We start from the raw sequence: 15,681 nt of genomic DNA on the forward strand, positions 1-15,681 counted from the left end.
CTATGAATTTTTATATGCTTCTGTATGTTTTTTTCTATGAAGCCAGTCATTCTTTTTACTGAATCTAAATTTCAACTTTATAATTATATTCAGCTTCTCCTACTTGCTCATCAAGTGAATATATATGTGCCAGCGGAGGATGTATTTCAGCATCTTTGAAATGTAATGGAGAATATGATTGTGCTGATGGTTCAGATGAGGTAAAATCTATCATTTGATTAAAATCTCTGAATTACATGAATTAGATTTAGGAAAGCAAATGTAATAAAAATAGAGGAAAGTGACAGAATCTTGATTCATATCTGTCTGAAATGCTAGGACAAGTATATTAACTACAGTAATTTCAACAAATACCTGAATTTTAATGTTGTTTATATACTAAACCCCATTGTCATTTGCAGAGGTTACATTCCTTCAATCAAAATGAAAAAGCCCACTGTGTAGTAAATCTCCAGTAGTGTCAGCTGCATGCTTCTTTTGCTTGTGACTGCATGTTATCATTAATAAAAACTACAGTGCCCATTTGTATTGGAACAGATGGACTGTGTGACTGAATGTAAGGAAGATCAGTTTCGATGCAGAAATAAAGCCCACTGTGTTCCAATTAGATGGCTGTGCGATGGAGTTCATGACTGTGTGGATGGCAGTGATGAAGAGAACTGTGACAGAGGTAAGGTATCCGAGTGTGTGTGTGTGTGTGCGAGCGCGCATATGTGCATAAGTAAGAATGACAGTTAAGGCGCTGTGCAGAATATATAGTGTGCCAGAGGCAGAAGATAAGATCATTAAATGCTGATTATTCTTTCTAGTTTTGTTACATAATAGCCTGTTCTAAATAAGCAAAGTCTGGATCATTTTCAGGCAGAGTATAATGTCATTCTTTGTACAATGATGACAACAAAATTCAAGTCTCTATCAAGTACTTGTCATGAGCACATCTTTGGACTAGGTGTTGGGTCAGGTATAGAGATACTAGAAGAACACAGGGAACATAGCAGCTAAAACCATTATTACAAAAGCATTTTCAGAGTACATTTGTCTACCACATTGCTTGCCTTATTTTGAATGAATAAAAATAACATACTACTACATTACTATATTACACATATTAATATGCTAGATCTATAGGATATACTAGGTTGTGCCCCAGATTTCCTTCTTGACAGGTGGTTGAGAAAATTGCCTACACTTTTTGTCAGTCTGGAAGACAACTTTGAATTTTGTAGTATATTATTTTCCAGCTATGTGAAGATATTTCCTGACAGATAACAGCTTTTAGTTTTAAGTCACCACAATAAAATCAGTGATTATTACTACTTTAGAATTAATGAAATGAAAAGAAAAAAAAATTGTTGGGTGAAGCTTATAATGACCATAAATTACATAAGTATTATTATTTTTGTAATGTTAAATATGTTATTAAATGATGGACTGTGTGACTGAATGTAAGGAAGTCTTCTTTAACCTGCTCACAGAAGTCTCTCAATGGACTTTATTTTTCAGAATATTTGGAACATCATCAACAGATAATATCAGATATTGATATAGATTGTAAGGCATTAAAACAGACACTCAGGATTTGTAGAGTAGAAATGTACTAAATGATTTACTTCTATAAATATCTATTCATGTGAGAAATAAATTCTTCAACTTTCTATAATATTAGTTCAAACCTTTATGATTTGCTCATATCTCCATCCTAAAACCTGATCAAGAATTATATTCAGCAGAAAAAAGCCTAGCTGTCACTGGGAATCTGCAATGCATTACAGAGAGCCATAAAAGGTTAAACTTCCATAGCAGCTGTTTCTACTTTAATTTCTCATTCACTTTCTGTAACTGGTCACTCTTGAGCCAGAAAGCTGTGTGGACAGTCTGACACAATCTTATGTAGTCTTTTATGTGAAGACTTTAGAGAAAAAATTAAGTTATTCATCTTTTTTCTACTTCATAACATGACAGTGTGTTTCTTTCTCCCATTGCTTCTTGCCTGGGCTCATGCAATACTACCTAACTGGTCTCCAATACATCCTATGCAGTGCTGCCAGGTTCATCATCTCTACATGTAACTCAGATTATGTCAATCTTGACTCGGTCTTCTTTTTTTCTGGTTCCATACAAATAACTCAACTGGCAGTCAGACTTCCATAAGAAGGATCCCGTTTTATTTCTCCCATCTTATATTCTATTATTTCTTTTTACGTATAATATATCCTAGCCAAACTGGAAATAGTCAATATTTCCAAATGGGAAATATTCTAAACATCCACATACTTTTCAGCATCTTCCCTGATTCTTCTGCTATTTTCACCATCTTAATAACTCTGCCAATAATAATTATATTTGTTCTTTCAAGTCCATCTTAATTACCACTGTCTTCAACCCAATTACAGTCTTTTTTTGGAGTTTCCCCAGCCACTCTTTGATCGCATTCCTATTCATTCATTCTTCCTTCTAATATAATTATTTCTGAATCATTTGAATGCATCCCCTGTTGAAATGTGAGTTTCTTGATGTCAACAATTGCATATGCAAACAGAATGAGGAAATACATTTCAAGTCATGATATTATTATGTACAAAGTCATAGGTGAGGGACAGTTTAGCAGTTTAGGAACCACAAGGAATTGAAGATTTATACTAGAACCTGGTTTTAATATTAAGTTTTCCAAGGCTTTTAAGGAATCTTCTTTTTAAAAAATATAAAAAAGAGAGAGTGATAATTTTGTACTGTATAATATCGAAGATAATTTACTGAAATGGGAATCTAGTTTCATTTCTTATCTCCATGAAACTTTCTGTGCTCATTTTTTTTCCATGATATCAAACCCAACCACAAGGAAATATCCCCAAGAACTGTAGGATTATCTGGAGAGTGAATGAGGGGGGTACAAGAGTGAAGAGAGCAATCTTATCAGGATTAATCTATTTTTTAAATATTGGATTTCATAAAAATTGTTTGAACAATAGAACTCAGGTTAGAAAGTCAAATGTTACGTAAAAATTTGAACATTATAGCATTTCACATCTGAGGTATCTTTCATATTTAAAACTATTCTACTAAATGTTTAAGCTTATTGAATTAAAGAATTAAGAATCTTTAATTCAATCATTTACAAATGTGTCAAAGCTTCCCTCCTTTCCCTACTCATGCCTTTAACTTTTCTTTGAGGTTTATTTTTTTCTGCTACATAATTAAATTCCAATGAAGTATCTTGGTGGATAAAGCATTTGAACCTGTATGGATGTACCTTAAGGTGTGACCAAGTTCAGATTTCTAGTATTTAATTTACTTCTAGGAAGTGGTTTAGGTTTGGATAAATGTAAATCAAGGCATTAAGGAAACAGAATTCCAGAATTCACTCCTCTGCTCCTAATCCAGCTTTCATTCATCTCAAATCTGGACCTATGAACTGACAGGGGCTAAGTGTTGGGGGCTGGATAAGCATGGAATAATCTTCTAAGTGAATTAGTTTTACTGGTTTACTTTAGGAAAACTAAAACACACAATGCTATGGGATTAGAAACAACATTTATATTTTAAAAGGTAAAACATGTTGCCTCAAGGAAACTTGGTATTTGCTTTGCCCTGAGCTCCCAAACTTTATGCCTTATAGCAATTTCAGAGGAAAAGATTGAGAGTTGTTCTCTTTAGTAATCATCACCTTAAAATATGTAAGCTACTTATGTAAATTACAAAATATTGTTGTATATTAAAGTTTCTGTCAGCCCAAATTGAGATGAGAATTCTAGATGCTTACTTTCTGTAGTGACGCACTTGTCCAGATTTTTATGAACCTGCCAAGGGCTCCCTTATATATATATTTAGACATAAGTTGTTAATTAATACATACTTTCTATTTTCTAATAATCTCCTGTTGAGCTGATCAAGAACAGGACTAGGAAACTGATATTTCAATTCAGATAATCGCTTTTAAAATATACTTTTTTGTTGTTGTTTCTGTGTGCTTCATGCTAGTTCAAAATAAGCTTTGAAGTTATATAAGCTTTTAGGATGCCATGGTAGTCACCATGGTGCATTTTTTGAAATGCAAATTCTTTATGGTACAATAGGAAGCCTTTAGTAAGTTATCACAAAACTTTTGCCTTTCTGTTACAATTATGATTTCATTTTTATGTATCTTCTTTTTAATAAAAGAGTGGCACACCCAACACTCCCATGGGGAAAATTGTAATGTTATCTAATATTATACTTCAGTGAACTCATTTTTTCCTTTCAGCAATACTGATGTGCTACAAATAGAGTTTTTCTAAAATAATTATAGGATATCGAGTTCACACATTTTTTTGAATTTAATTTATTGTACATTGGAACATGCAATGAGATTTAATCATTAGAATCTTATTATGAAAGAATACAACCCTTTTTTATATTCTATGAATTTTGGTATTGAATTAAGCCAACGGTCATCTTAAAATTATCTTTTTTTTTAGAACTGAAGACTGTACAATTTATCTTTTTCATTTTTGTCAGTTAGAATTGGTAAATGGTAATTTATTGCATGGGTTTTAGTAATTTAGATTATTCTTAGAGTTAGGGCATTTTAGAGCTAAAAATTACAGAGTTTGAAAGAAAGGGACATCCCAATGCCAGACACTATACTCTCAGAGGTCTCACATGGTAGTATTCACCTTGGTGTTCTCGACCAGGACCTGCCTTTATCTGTATCTTAGAGTTTGTTAGTCGAGTTTGTTAGTCCTTAGAAATTCCAGTTAAAGCTGTACAGTTCTGTTGAGATTTTTCCCCAGAAAATCTTACAACTGTTCTGATTCATATCATATACATTCTTGTTTTCAATTTCAACTAAGATTCTAAGTTTCTAACCAATGTATCTATATTTCTTTAATCATCTCTCTCTACCATTATGCATGTCAGATTTTTAATAAGTTGACTTTATTTCTCACCTTCTACTTCACAGCAATAATAAATTTTGAGCTTCTTTAAACATCTGACCATCAAATTAACAAAGCCACCCATAGTTATAACCATCCATTCCTCCTCCCTTCTATTAAAGTAGAAGACTTGTCTCCCCTCCAGACTAAGGATATTCTTTTCATTTTGCTATAAATATTAAATTTTTCACACTTCCTGGATTCTCAAAGAACTCATAATATCAATTACTCTCTCAAATGTAGCTACTCTAAGTCAAGTTACCATCAGTTATTTTCTGGGTTGCTGCAACCTCTCTTCATTTTTTTCCTCCAATCTTGGCTTTATCCCTCCCTATCTTGCTTTCCAAGTTCTCCACACTGTAGCTAGAATTATTATTCTAAAAATTCAAATCTGATTCTGTAATTTCCTAAATTAAATCTTTGCTACTGGAAGTGAATTATTAGAGATCTGTGTGCAAGTCAAAACTCAGAACAAGAGCTATTTGCCCCCCGCCACCACCCATTCATGCCCTCACCCCCACTGTTGTCCGTGTCCATTGGTTAGGCTTGAATACCTTTTAAAAAAATAGGCTCATTATTCACTCCAAATAGCATCCACAAGTTGAACAATGCATCATCCTAGGTATTTTATAGGCTTGCAAGGATGATCACTATTATTCCCCAGCCCCATGTCTAAATGAGTATATCCTCTTAAAAATATGTTAATACCTTCAATCATCAAATCTAGCCAGTGTATAAGCTATGTGTCTTATGTATGAAGTTTAATAGGTAAAGTATTTCTCTGAGAAAAAAATCTTATTAATCTTAATTCTAAATTCCCATTAAGTATCTTTGTGTTGTTTCCCCATGCATAACTTGCAAATATGAACTTATAAATTACTTTAACCATATCTCTTTTGTAACATATGAAGACATTGAGTTCGAGAGAGATTAATGGACTTGTCCAAAGCAAAACAATGAAAGTTCCTAACTCCCCAACCATTGTGGTTTCTACTAGGTATTACTACATACATAGACATATAACCAAAATTTATTAGTACTTTGGGTCCTTTGCATGTGGCAAATGTACTTAATTTTGAGTCAGAATATCCTTAATGCTTTATATTTAATTGCAAAAAAAGAAAACACTTTAAAAATTAAAAATAGAGTACTTTATTGCATAATTATCATAAGGATAACTCTAATATTTCAACACATTGCCAATTTTTTTATTTCTATAAAAAGCTATTTTTCTATGACAACACAACCTTTTTACTGGTTAATCTGTTTTCAGTGATTCAGTTTGTCAGTTTCTAGATACAGCTAAATTATCTCCTTTTCTGTATCTTTTCATTCCAGAACAATACAGTTTTTAATAATGAAAGTTAATACCACTTAAAAATCTAAGTTTTCTTATGCTCAATAACATAAAAATATATGAAAAAGAAGATAATTTAGATTTGAGAAAACTTTCTGTGACCAGATATTAGTATTTTTAAAGAAAATATGGCATACATGAGGGTAATATCAGATTGTTTTGAAAAGTAACCCATGAATACCTTTTTTTTCTTTTAATCTTTTTTATAATTTTTTTTCTTTATTGATTAAGGTATTACATATGTGTCCTTACTGCCCCATTGCCCCCCCCCCCCACCTCCCATTCATGCCTTCACCTGCCCTGTTGTTTGTGTTCATTGGTTAGGCTTGAATACCTTTTTAAAAAATAGTTTGGACACTTCATATTAGATAGAAGAAAAATAAAGAACTGAGAAACTAGAATCTGTGCTAAGAATTAGCAGAATACATCTTATGCTGACTGGCTTTAATTATGCAATATCTTTATATTTGTGTGTGTTTTTTTTTTAATAAAGGAGGAAATATATGTAGAGCAGATGAGTTCCTTTGCAATAATTCCCTTTGCAAACTTCATTTCTGGGTGTGTGATGGAGAGGACGACTGTGGAGACAACTCTGATGAAGCCCCAGACTTGTGTGGTGAGGCATTTCACAGCTCTAGCTTGCTCTCTCATCTCCCGATCTAATGCACCGGGCATGAATCAGTGAAGTGGTGAAGGGACCCACAAATCCTGCTGCCCTGGGGTTAGGTAGATAAAGTGTAACCACAGATCCAGCTTTTGTTCAAGTAACAAGAGATTACCCTGTTCAAAGTTTATGACTTTATGGACAGCCCTCTTAAATCTGAACTTTCATATGTCAACACTGTTCACAAGATAGATATGGTCTGTCTGAGAGGATTTAGAGTAGTTGACCTTTGGAATTGAGTATGGTTCATATAAGGACTTTGGCATCATATCAAATTGGTACTTTAGTCTAAAACAATTTTTTTGGCAGATAAGTATATGGAAAAAATGTGAATAATAAAATTATGTAGTTTTACATGGCCCCCACTACTGAGGCTGAAGTTGTTGAAAGACAGGAGAGCTATATCTAGTATATCTTTGTCTATATTTATATCTATCTGGATAAATCTATATAAAGATATCTCTGTTTAGACATACAATACACATGTTACACAAATAAGTGAAATAGAGCTATTTAATATTTAAATCTAAAAATCTTAAATAACTTTAATGATTCTTCAAATTCTAGTTACTTTTGACTGATATTTGTCAGAAGAGTGCTTATGCAACCTAAAACTACAAATGTACAATTTTAGATCTTTAACATAAAGGTTTTATTATATTTGGTAAACATTTTAGTCCCACTTTTCATTCTTTGTATCTAATCTCAGAAAGAAAGATAATTTCATTTCCAATTTAGAGAAACTATTAATTCAGATATAACTTAAAAGTATACTTAGCGAGTTAAAGAATACATAGCACAGATGTATGTGCTTAAATTCTTTGTTCTATTTGGTGTGTCAAGTAAGACCAGTATTTTTTTTAAATAAATAATGACATTGACAACTGTTACAGTTAAATAAAAAAAAAATCCAAAATAAGTAGGCAACATTATTTTTTAAAGGATTTAAAGCTTGGTGAGTGTTCTTTGTAGATACAACTGATGAGACATATAGCTAAATTTCCATTTCAATTTTTTACATAATCTTACAGAGTCAACTCTATAGAATCACTGGGAATTACAGTTTCTGAATTATAATACATAAAGAAATGAGTTTCTCTACCCAAACCAAGCCAGAACCTATTATGCTTTTTTTTCTATTCTCTATTTCACATCAGCACAAAACTAGTGGGTGAAAGGAAATGTTTGGTAACTAATCAACTATGGGGGTGGGAGGGGCAACCACTTCCAGGGCCAGGAAATGGTTCTCAGTGACATGCCATGCAGCTGCTGGAAAACTTGTAAACTCTGGATATTTTTTAATTCTCTCAGTCATTGGTACCAACATTGAGTCAAACTATTATGTGCTGGAGACTGTGCTAAAAAATTGGGGTTTAAAAACATGAGCTCATGTTCCTTTTTACAAGGAGATATTTTTTGCATAAATAATATTTTCTATACATTATATTTCAGGCAATGGTAGAACTAAGTAAAAGGTACAGACAAGGCAGGGAGAATAGGATGAACTCTGCCTAAAGGAAAATTCTATCTCCAGAAAGAAGGAATGGTTTCTGAAGAGTCAGGGGAAAAGGAGTTGCAGAAAAGGTGAAAAAAATTAGTTTTGGATAGGAGTAGAGACTCCTACTCTATTATTAAAATTTTTTGAAATGAGTTGAATGAATTGATTGACTTTGTGTAGATGTGCAATCATTTAATTAGATAATAACACATTTTCCATCCCTTTATTTCTACTTTTTTTTGTGAGTGCCGTCAGAAGCATATTCATATATAGAATGTGGAAGATTGGTGCTGAAGGGAAGTTTAAAAGGAATGCAAATTTGAATCATTATAGCAAAGTGAAAGAGAGTGACATGGCTAGATATATGTATCGGATTTTCAAGTAGTATTCCGGGCCCATCTGCCATTGATACATATTCATATCTCTTGTATCAGTTAGCCTTGTATATGATCATCTGCAACATTCCTGAACTTCCCAGATGCAGATCATGAGACAGCAGATGGTTTACTCATCTAAGTTTGTGGGTTTTTTAGATAACTAAGATTAAAAAGAGAAAAAGGCCAGAAAATTCATAGTATTTGAACAAAAGTGAGTTTCTAAGTGAGTGCTTAGAACATTGTCCAACATATTGTAAGTTATCAATAAGTATTTACCCAATGAGTATATTAAGAGATGAAACATGGAAGGTAATGTCATCAGAGATGAAAATAAATACAAAAGAATGCATTGGAAAATAGGGAAAAGGTAGATGTATCAATGGGCTAAAGCTGAGGTTTCAGCTTTATGTTTCAGCTGAGGTTGAAAAAGTGTCTTAATGAGACTGCTTGAATTTAAAAGTTGGAAAAGTAGCAGACTATGATCAGAATTTGGAGCATTCGAATTAGTGGTTTTGTAAATGAAGTAATTGGAGGAAATAGCAAATTCTGCTACACTCATGTGTAATAGTGCTCTTATCTGCAAGCAACAGAAACTGCCATTGGCTGATTTTTTTAAAAAAGTTTGTTGAAATCTTTCAATGTCCACAGCCTTCTTAGGGGAATGGATGGCCTAAATTGATTAAGTAAAAAGACCTGTAGTTTGAGAATCTTAAAGAGCTAAGAGGCCCACTCATTGGATGGTTTGCTCATTTGGATGTTGAAATCATCTAGGATGTGGAATTAATTTGGATGAAGGGTAGATATTATAATCTTCAGTGAATTAAGGAGAGAGTGATGTTTATGAAGTTGATGAGAAAATAGCAATAAGAAAGAGGTATAATCAAATGCTTGACCCTCAAAATAGCAGTTTTTGTTTTTAGTTTATTTTTAAAATAGAACGTGAAAATATGGTAATAAAATTCTGGAAGCTATAGTAGGAAACTAGGATATCTTCAAACATGAAATAACATGAGGTTTGAGCAATTTAAGAGACATTCCTAAAATACCTATAGGCAGGACCTATGCTTGGAGTAACAAGCAGATTTTAGTTAAAGCAAGGAGGTCAGCAAGGAGGAGAGGGCATATTCAAGGAGCTAATAAAGTAGCATTGCTACATGTCGGAGTACTTACTCCTTGATCCTGCTCGACTACGCCAACTGTGGGGTGCACAGGTCCTCTGCCAGGAACTGGACCTTCATGGACACTGGGTATGAGATGGTAGAGACATGAAAAGTCATTGTAGGGACATAAGAGAGACTTCATTGTAGACCAAGTAGCCATTGCTAACAAGGAGCCATCAGATATAACAGTTCTTCAAAGTAGCCTTACAAAGCAGCAGCCGCAGCCAACAGGAGCCCTTACTAACAAAGCAGCCCAATGAAATAGCCATGCACCGGCTGGTCAATAACACATCTTTTTACTAATTCAGACAAAAGAGGCTTCTTGCCAAATAGTGACATCAATATTGGGTTATAGAAAAGTACACCTGCGCAGTGCATGCAGTAAGATTGTAAAAGTAAGTTTCCTTGCTTTTGTACCTGCGTATGGCAACTTGGCCTTGAACCTCTGGCGGACTCTGATTAGGGTTCCCACACTCAAAGATTAAGAGTGACAAGAGATAAGTCTGTAAGAGTGGCATGGATAAGGTAATGATAAGTCTATTATGCCATGTAAAATATCTCAAATTTTATTCTGAGAGTGACAGATAAGTCTAGAAGAGATAATTAGATTAATGCGTTAGGTGGATTGTTGTGGTGGCTTTTGGAGAATCTTGAGTTGGGCAGTAAAACTGAGACATTTAGGGTTCTACTACAGTCCTGTCAGAGATAATAAAGAATCGCACTATTGTGATTATAATTGGTATGCATGGAAAGAAGAGGACAAGTTTGGGGACAATATCATCTGAACTTGTTGAGTAATCACAGTTGAAGGTCAATGAGAGGAATGCATTTAGAATAATTCCAGACAAATGGCTATGGTAGGCCACTAACAGAACTATGGAAATAAGACAAATCTTATGTTTGGGGAGAAGGGAGTTGAGGAGAGAAGAGAAGGAATTGAGTTTTGAACGTGTTGAATTTAAAATTCCCATGGGAATGTTCTATAATTAATTGTGAAATGCTATGATTGGATATCAAGTTGCAAGTCTTGAGGGTATAGAGTCAAGGAAAATGTCTAGGCAGAGAATTCAAGAGTGAGAACATGAGGGGACCAAAGAAAGAACCCTGTAATATTCTGAGGATGAAGAGTCATTATAAATGTTTCCTACTTCATGGGTGGAAGTCTTTTGAAGAGATAGTGATAGAAAGGACAAAATTAGAATTCCCTGGCTTCCATTACCATTAGTATCTCTTTAACTAGCGCTCTCTCTCTCTCTCTCTCTCTCTCTCTCTCTCTCTCTCTCTCTCTCTCTCACACACACACACACACAAATACACACATACAAAAATGAATAAACTGCCTATCCTGGCCATTATGACTCATTTGATTAAGTGTTGTCCTGTGCCAAAAGGGATGCCAGTTTGATTCCCAGTCAGGGCACATGCCTGGGTTTCAGCTTTTATCCCTGTTGGGGGCTGTGCGGGAGGCAGCTGATCAATGTTTCTCTCTCTCTTCCTCTCTAAAATCAATAAAAAACATATTTTAAAAATATGAATAAACTAAGATAATCTTATGTGCCTCAGATATATAACTACACATTTGTTTGGCCCAGCTATAGTATTATTGAGATTTTTTTTTTCACTGAATGGCCTACTTTCAGTTTTGGGCTTGTTATATATGCTTGCTGAAGCTCCATTTGGTGTGAAATTGCTCTTTCAGATAGCTAAGTGTCCTGCCATGTTGTATAAACCGAAGGCATAAATTAATTTGGTACACCAAGTGAAGGCGACTAAGATAAGGCATCTGGAAATGAGACCATGAAATTGTCTCTTTTTTTTATTTCATTCAATATTTCAGCTGTGCTCTCTTTTCTGTAGTTAATATAAATAACTAGGATCACAAGCTTCTATTATCACACATTTTTTCCTAGTAACTACATGTAGGCAATTTCCATAACAAATGATATTCAGAAAAGCTAGATTATGGATTTGAAAAGAAAGAAAAAACTAAAAGAAAGACAAAAGTCAGTATATCCAATGGAGCTGCTTTGTTTTTGTTTTGTTTTCAGTCAAATTTCTTTGCCCACCCACAAGACCTCACAGATGCAGAAATAACAGAATATGCCTGCAGTCCGAACAAATGTGCAATGGGATTGATGACTGTGGGGACAACTCAGATGAAGATCACTGTGGTGGTAAATCCATTTAGTGTGAAATAATTCATGAAGTGACAGCTATAAAATAATAAAATTATTTTAAAGCTCAATTTTTTTAAAAAAAAAGGTTTCATGTATATGTCTGAGGGTAGTTTTTTAGACACTTTTTTATCTGACAGAATATGAAAATAATCCACTAACATTTTCTTTGCATAGTAGCACTGTGCAATTTAATCCAGAATCTCCACTAGTCGCTAAATCTCCTTATAGGTACTTTATTAAGGAAAATACTGTGTAAGAGAAATAACATAGTGGTTTAAAAATGTTCTGTAAAAGATCTCCTTGGGTTGGAGTGGGCTTATATTGAGTGTATGTATGTGCACCCCAATCCCCTTTTCACAACTCTGAAATTAAAAACTCTTAAATTAAAAGCTTTACTGAAGTATGTGGCAAAATTGGTGACAAATATTGACTTGATCTGGTCTGTGGCAGTTTATAGTACTTAAAAAAAATCTCACTCAGGATTATATTCACACATTTTCCTGTGGAAATATGGTGGTATTTACTGTAAGGTAAATACACTGTTATTTTATAAAAATCAACATTTCAGAAATTTAAAATTTGGCCCCAAGAGCTTCAAATAAAAGATTGTGGACCCATGTGTTTTTATAGTATTTAGTAAAATCTTAGACTTGCTATCTTCTCAATAAATTTGTTTTGATTTGATGAAATACCAATTATTTTTAATGACTCTGTAGGTAAGCTTACATATAAAGCAAGACCTTGTAAAAAAGATGAGTTTGCTTGCAGTAATAAAAAGTGCATACCCATGGACCTCCAGTGTGATCAGCTGGATGACTGTGGAGATGGTTCAGATGAACAAGGCTGCAGAATGTGTGAGTTTCTTTTCTGTTCAAGTGCAGTGGCACACAAGTTCAATTTTTGCTTTATTATGAGCAAATTTATTTTACTATTCTGAGAAAAATATTGCCGTTAAAAATGTGCTTAAGTAATATCATTTGTTAAGCTTTAACCAAAGCAATTATGAACATCACTTAAGTTAATATCTGAAAGTGTGAGGTGGGAAAGGCTGATTTTGCTACGAGTGACTTTGTTGGAGCTGAAGCTGAGAACTCAATGTCCAAATACAGACTTTGACGTTCAGCAAAGAAATCTATATCACTTTATATTTTAGTTTATAAAATGTAATGTTAATACTTTTTTGAATTTCATAAGCATTGATTGATATTTCTTAACTGATGATAAAGGTCTTAATAATTTTTCAATGTTTTAAAATTTTAACCTATTGGCAAATTATTCTTAAAGAGACCATCATTATTTTATTCAATTAGAGTGCTATGGTAATTGAGTTATTAGACCTTGACTATTAAGCATTTTGTATTTAGATAATGTTTGATATTTGATTTTTTATATTAAGAAAATGATTGAATTTAAGACCATAAATTAAGGTTACTTATAAAAGTCACCAAATACTTCCTACTTTTGAGTCTTTTATGATTTTCTTATTTATGCATCTAAGTTGTTCCTCACTGGTTGATGAAGTAATGCACATCAGGATATGGCCACATAGCTCATCCATAGTATAATTCCACTTATGTAATTTAATTAATTGTGAACTATTCAAGAGTTAGTGGGGATTAACAATGCTTACAATTTTGATAATGAGAGTTCTCATATTTCTCAATAATTTGACTTGTTTAGGCAACATAGAGATAATTTAATATTATCCCTGTAATATTTTGTCTTTATTTAATTGCATTCTAAAATGTTTTTCTAGATGGGAGACAAAGCAGTGAAATTATAACAAGTATGTTTGGAATTACATATAACTCAAAGTCCTTCCTGACCTGTATTGCAGCCCAGGACCATTGGAACATGTTACACATTCAATCCTCATATACGTCCCTGTAAAAATTTAAGAACTGCTAGTTGTGCCTACCTGCTCAAGTAACATGTATATATGATTATGTCCCTGAACACTGAGTTTAGTTTAAAAATAAATGGCTACAACTCTAGGTAGTTTCTAGGAGATGTTTAGTTATTAGAGAAGGATGCCTAACTCATACATCATAATATTGTACAGAGAGCTTGTCATTAGGATCATTTATTCTTTTTAAAATTTTATTTTTATTGTTGAAGGTATTACAGATGTGCCCTTTATTCCCCCATTGACCCCTTCTAGCCCCCACCTGCCCCCACCCAGTTGTTCACCACACTATTGTCTGTGTCCATGGGTTATACATATACATTTTTTGGTTAATCTCTTCCCACCCACCCAACCCCAAGACATAGAAGCATGGAACAGACTATTGAATCTAAGAGAATCATTGATTATTGACTTCCTTTTAGAAAGTAGTTTAACTTGACAACAGCGGCAGGCAGTTTGGTCTAAACTACATTCATTATAAATGAGTTCAGTTTTTATCCTCTTCTTTACCTTTAAAAAAGAGGGCTCATATGGAGAGAAGACCATAATTTTATTAATTCAAAGAGTCATCTAGGGTAAAATACATATAATTTTAAATTAAGAACAAAAGTAAACTCCTACTTCAGGAATTAGAGCTATATTAATTTTGATCATATTTTTTAATCCCAGTTCCCACTGAATATACCTGTGAAGATAATGTGAATCCATGTGGAGATGATGCATATTGTAATCAAATAAAAACATCTGTTTTCTGTCGCTGTAAGCCTGGATTTCAGAGAAACATGAAAAACAGACAGTGTGAAGGTATAGTACATTTCCTCAACAGCTGGCTCTTAAATCTCTAGGTTATAAAAGGCTCCCAAAGCTGCTAAACTGGAAGATGACAGGGGGATTGATTTTCATCGAAATGGTGTGTATCTGTGGGTTACCAGTTTACTAATGAGAGTGAAAGTCCCTGGGGTCAAGAGCCTGTTTGTTTTTACTGCTAAGCTAATCATTTCTGAGGCTACAGAGCCTTGTCTGTAGCTGATTCAGACCTGCAGGAATTTCAATAGTGGTGTTACAGTTCTGTTTTGAAATGCAAGTAATGGAATTACTGGTTCAGGAACCATTGCAGAATTAGAGGCACTTCATGAAAGAGCATGTTTATGATAACCCATTTCTTTTCCGTTCTGGCACTTTCAGTAATACAATCGGCAATTCACTTTTAGAGAAGTGTGGGCTTTTGTCCTAACACTGTGTACTTTGTATTGCCAAGAGGTGTCTTTTAAAATTCAAAGACAGGATTTAAATAAATCTCAGTCAGCTTACTTGAGATCATTTAAAAGTTGAGCATGCAGGATAGGCAGAATCTCATAGTAAGTTATATGTAAATGTAATTTAAATTAGGGCTTTAACTATAGAGTCATGAAGTACTATATGCACTTTCTGCAAGTTTCTTCATTAAAATTGATATTATTGTGATTAGAGCCAAACCTAAATCATCTGCCTGGCTTATCCAGGATGAATTCAAAACTTAAAATGCTTTACCTACTAGCTTCCTTTACTACTGTCTATGTTATTCTTGTGTTAAAAGGGGGGGGGGCAGTTAAATAATGTCAATCAAAATGGAATTATTGAAATAATTAA

At 33.6% G+C, this 15,681-nt stretch overlaps 1 protein-coding gene across 2 annotated transcripts in view; it reads left to right on the forward strand.

The window, feature by feature from the left end:
- Nucleotides 1-15,681, forward strand: part of LRP1B (LDL receptor related protein 1B) — a 1,782,191-nt gene that overhangs the window by 1,633,111 nt on the left and 133,399 nt on the right. For both annotated transcript variants that reach the window (XM_080670835.1, XM_080670834.1), the window contains exons 70-75: nucleotides 94-200; nucleotides 538-670; nucleotides 6,764-6,886; nucleotides 12,018-12,143; nucleotides 12,863-13,000; nucleotides 14,722-14,856. In XM_080670835.1, coding sequence (XP_080526961.1) covers nucleotides 94-200; nucleotides 538-670; nucleotides 6,764-6,886; nucleotides 12,018-12,143; nucleotides 12,863-13,000; nucleotides 14,722-14,856 — 762 coding nt within the window. The remainder of the gene's footprint in view (nucleotides 1-93; nucleotides 201-537; nucleotides 671-6,763; nucleotides 6,887-12,017; nucleotides 12,144-12,862; nucleotides 13,001-14,721; nucleotides 14,857-15,681) is intronic.

This window comes from Plecotus auritus (genome assembly GCF_963455305.1).
Source record: "Plecotus auritus genome assembly, chromosome: 5".
Classification (NCBI taxonomy): Eukaryota; Metazoa; Chordata; class Mammalia; order Chiroptera; family Vespertilionidae; genus Plecotus; species Plecotus auritus.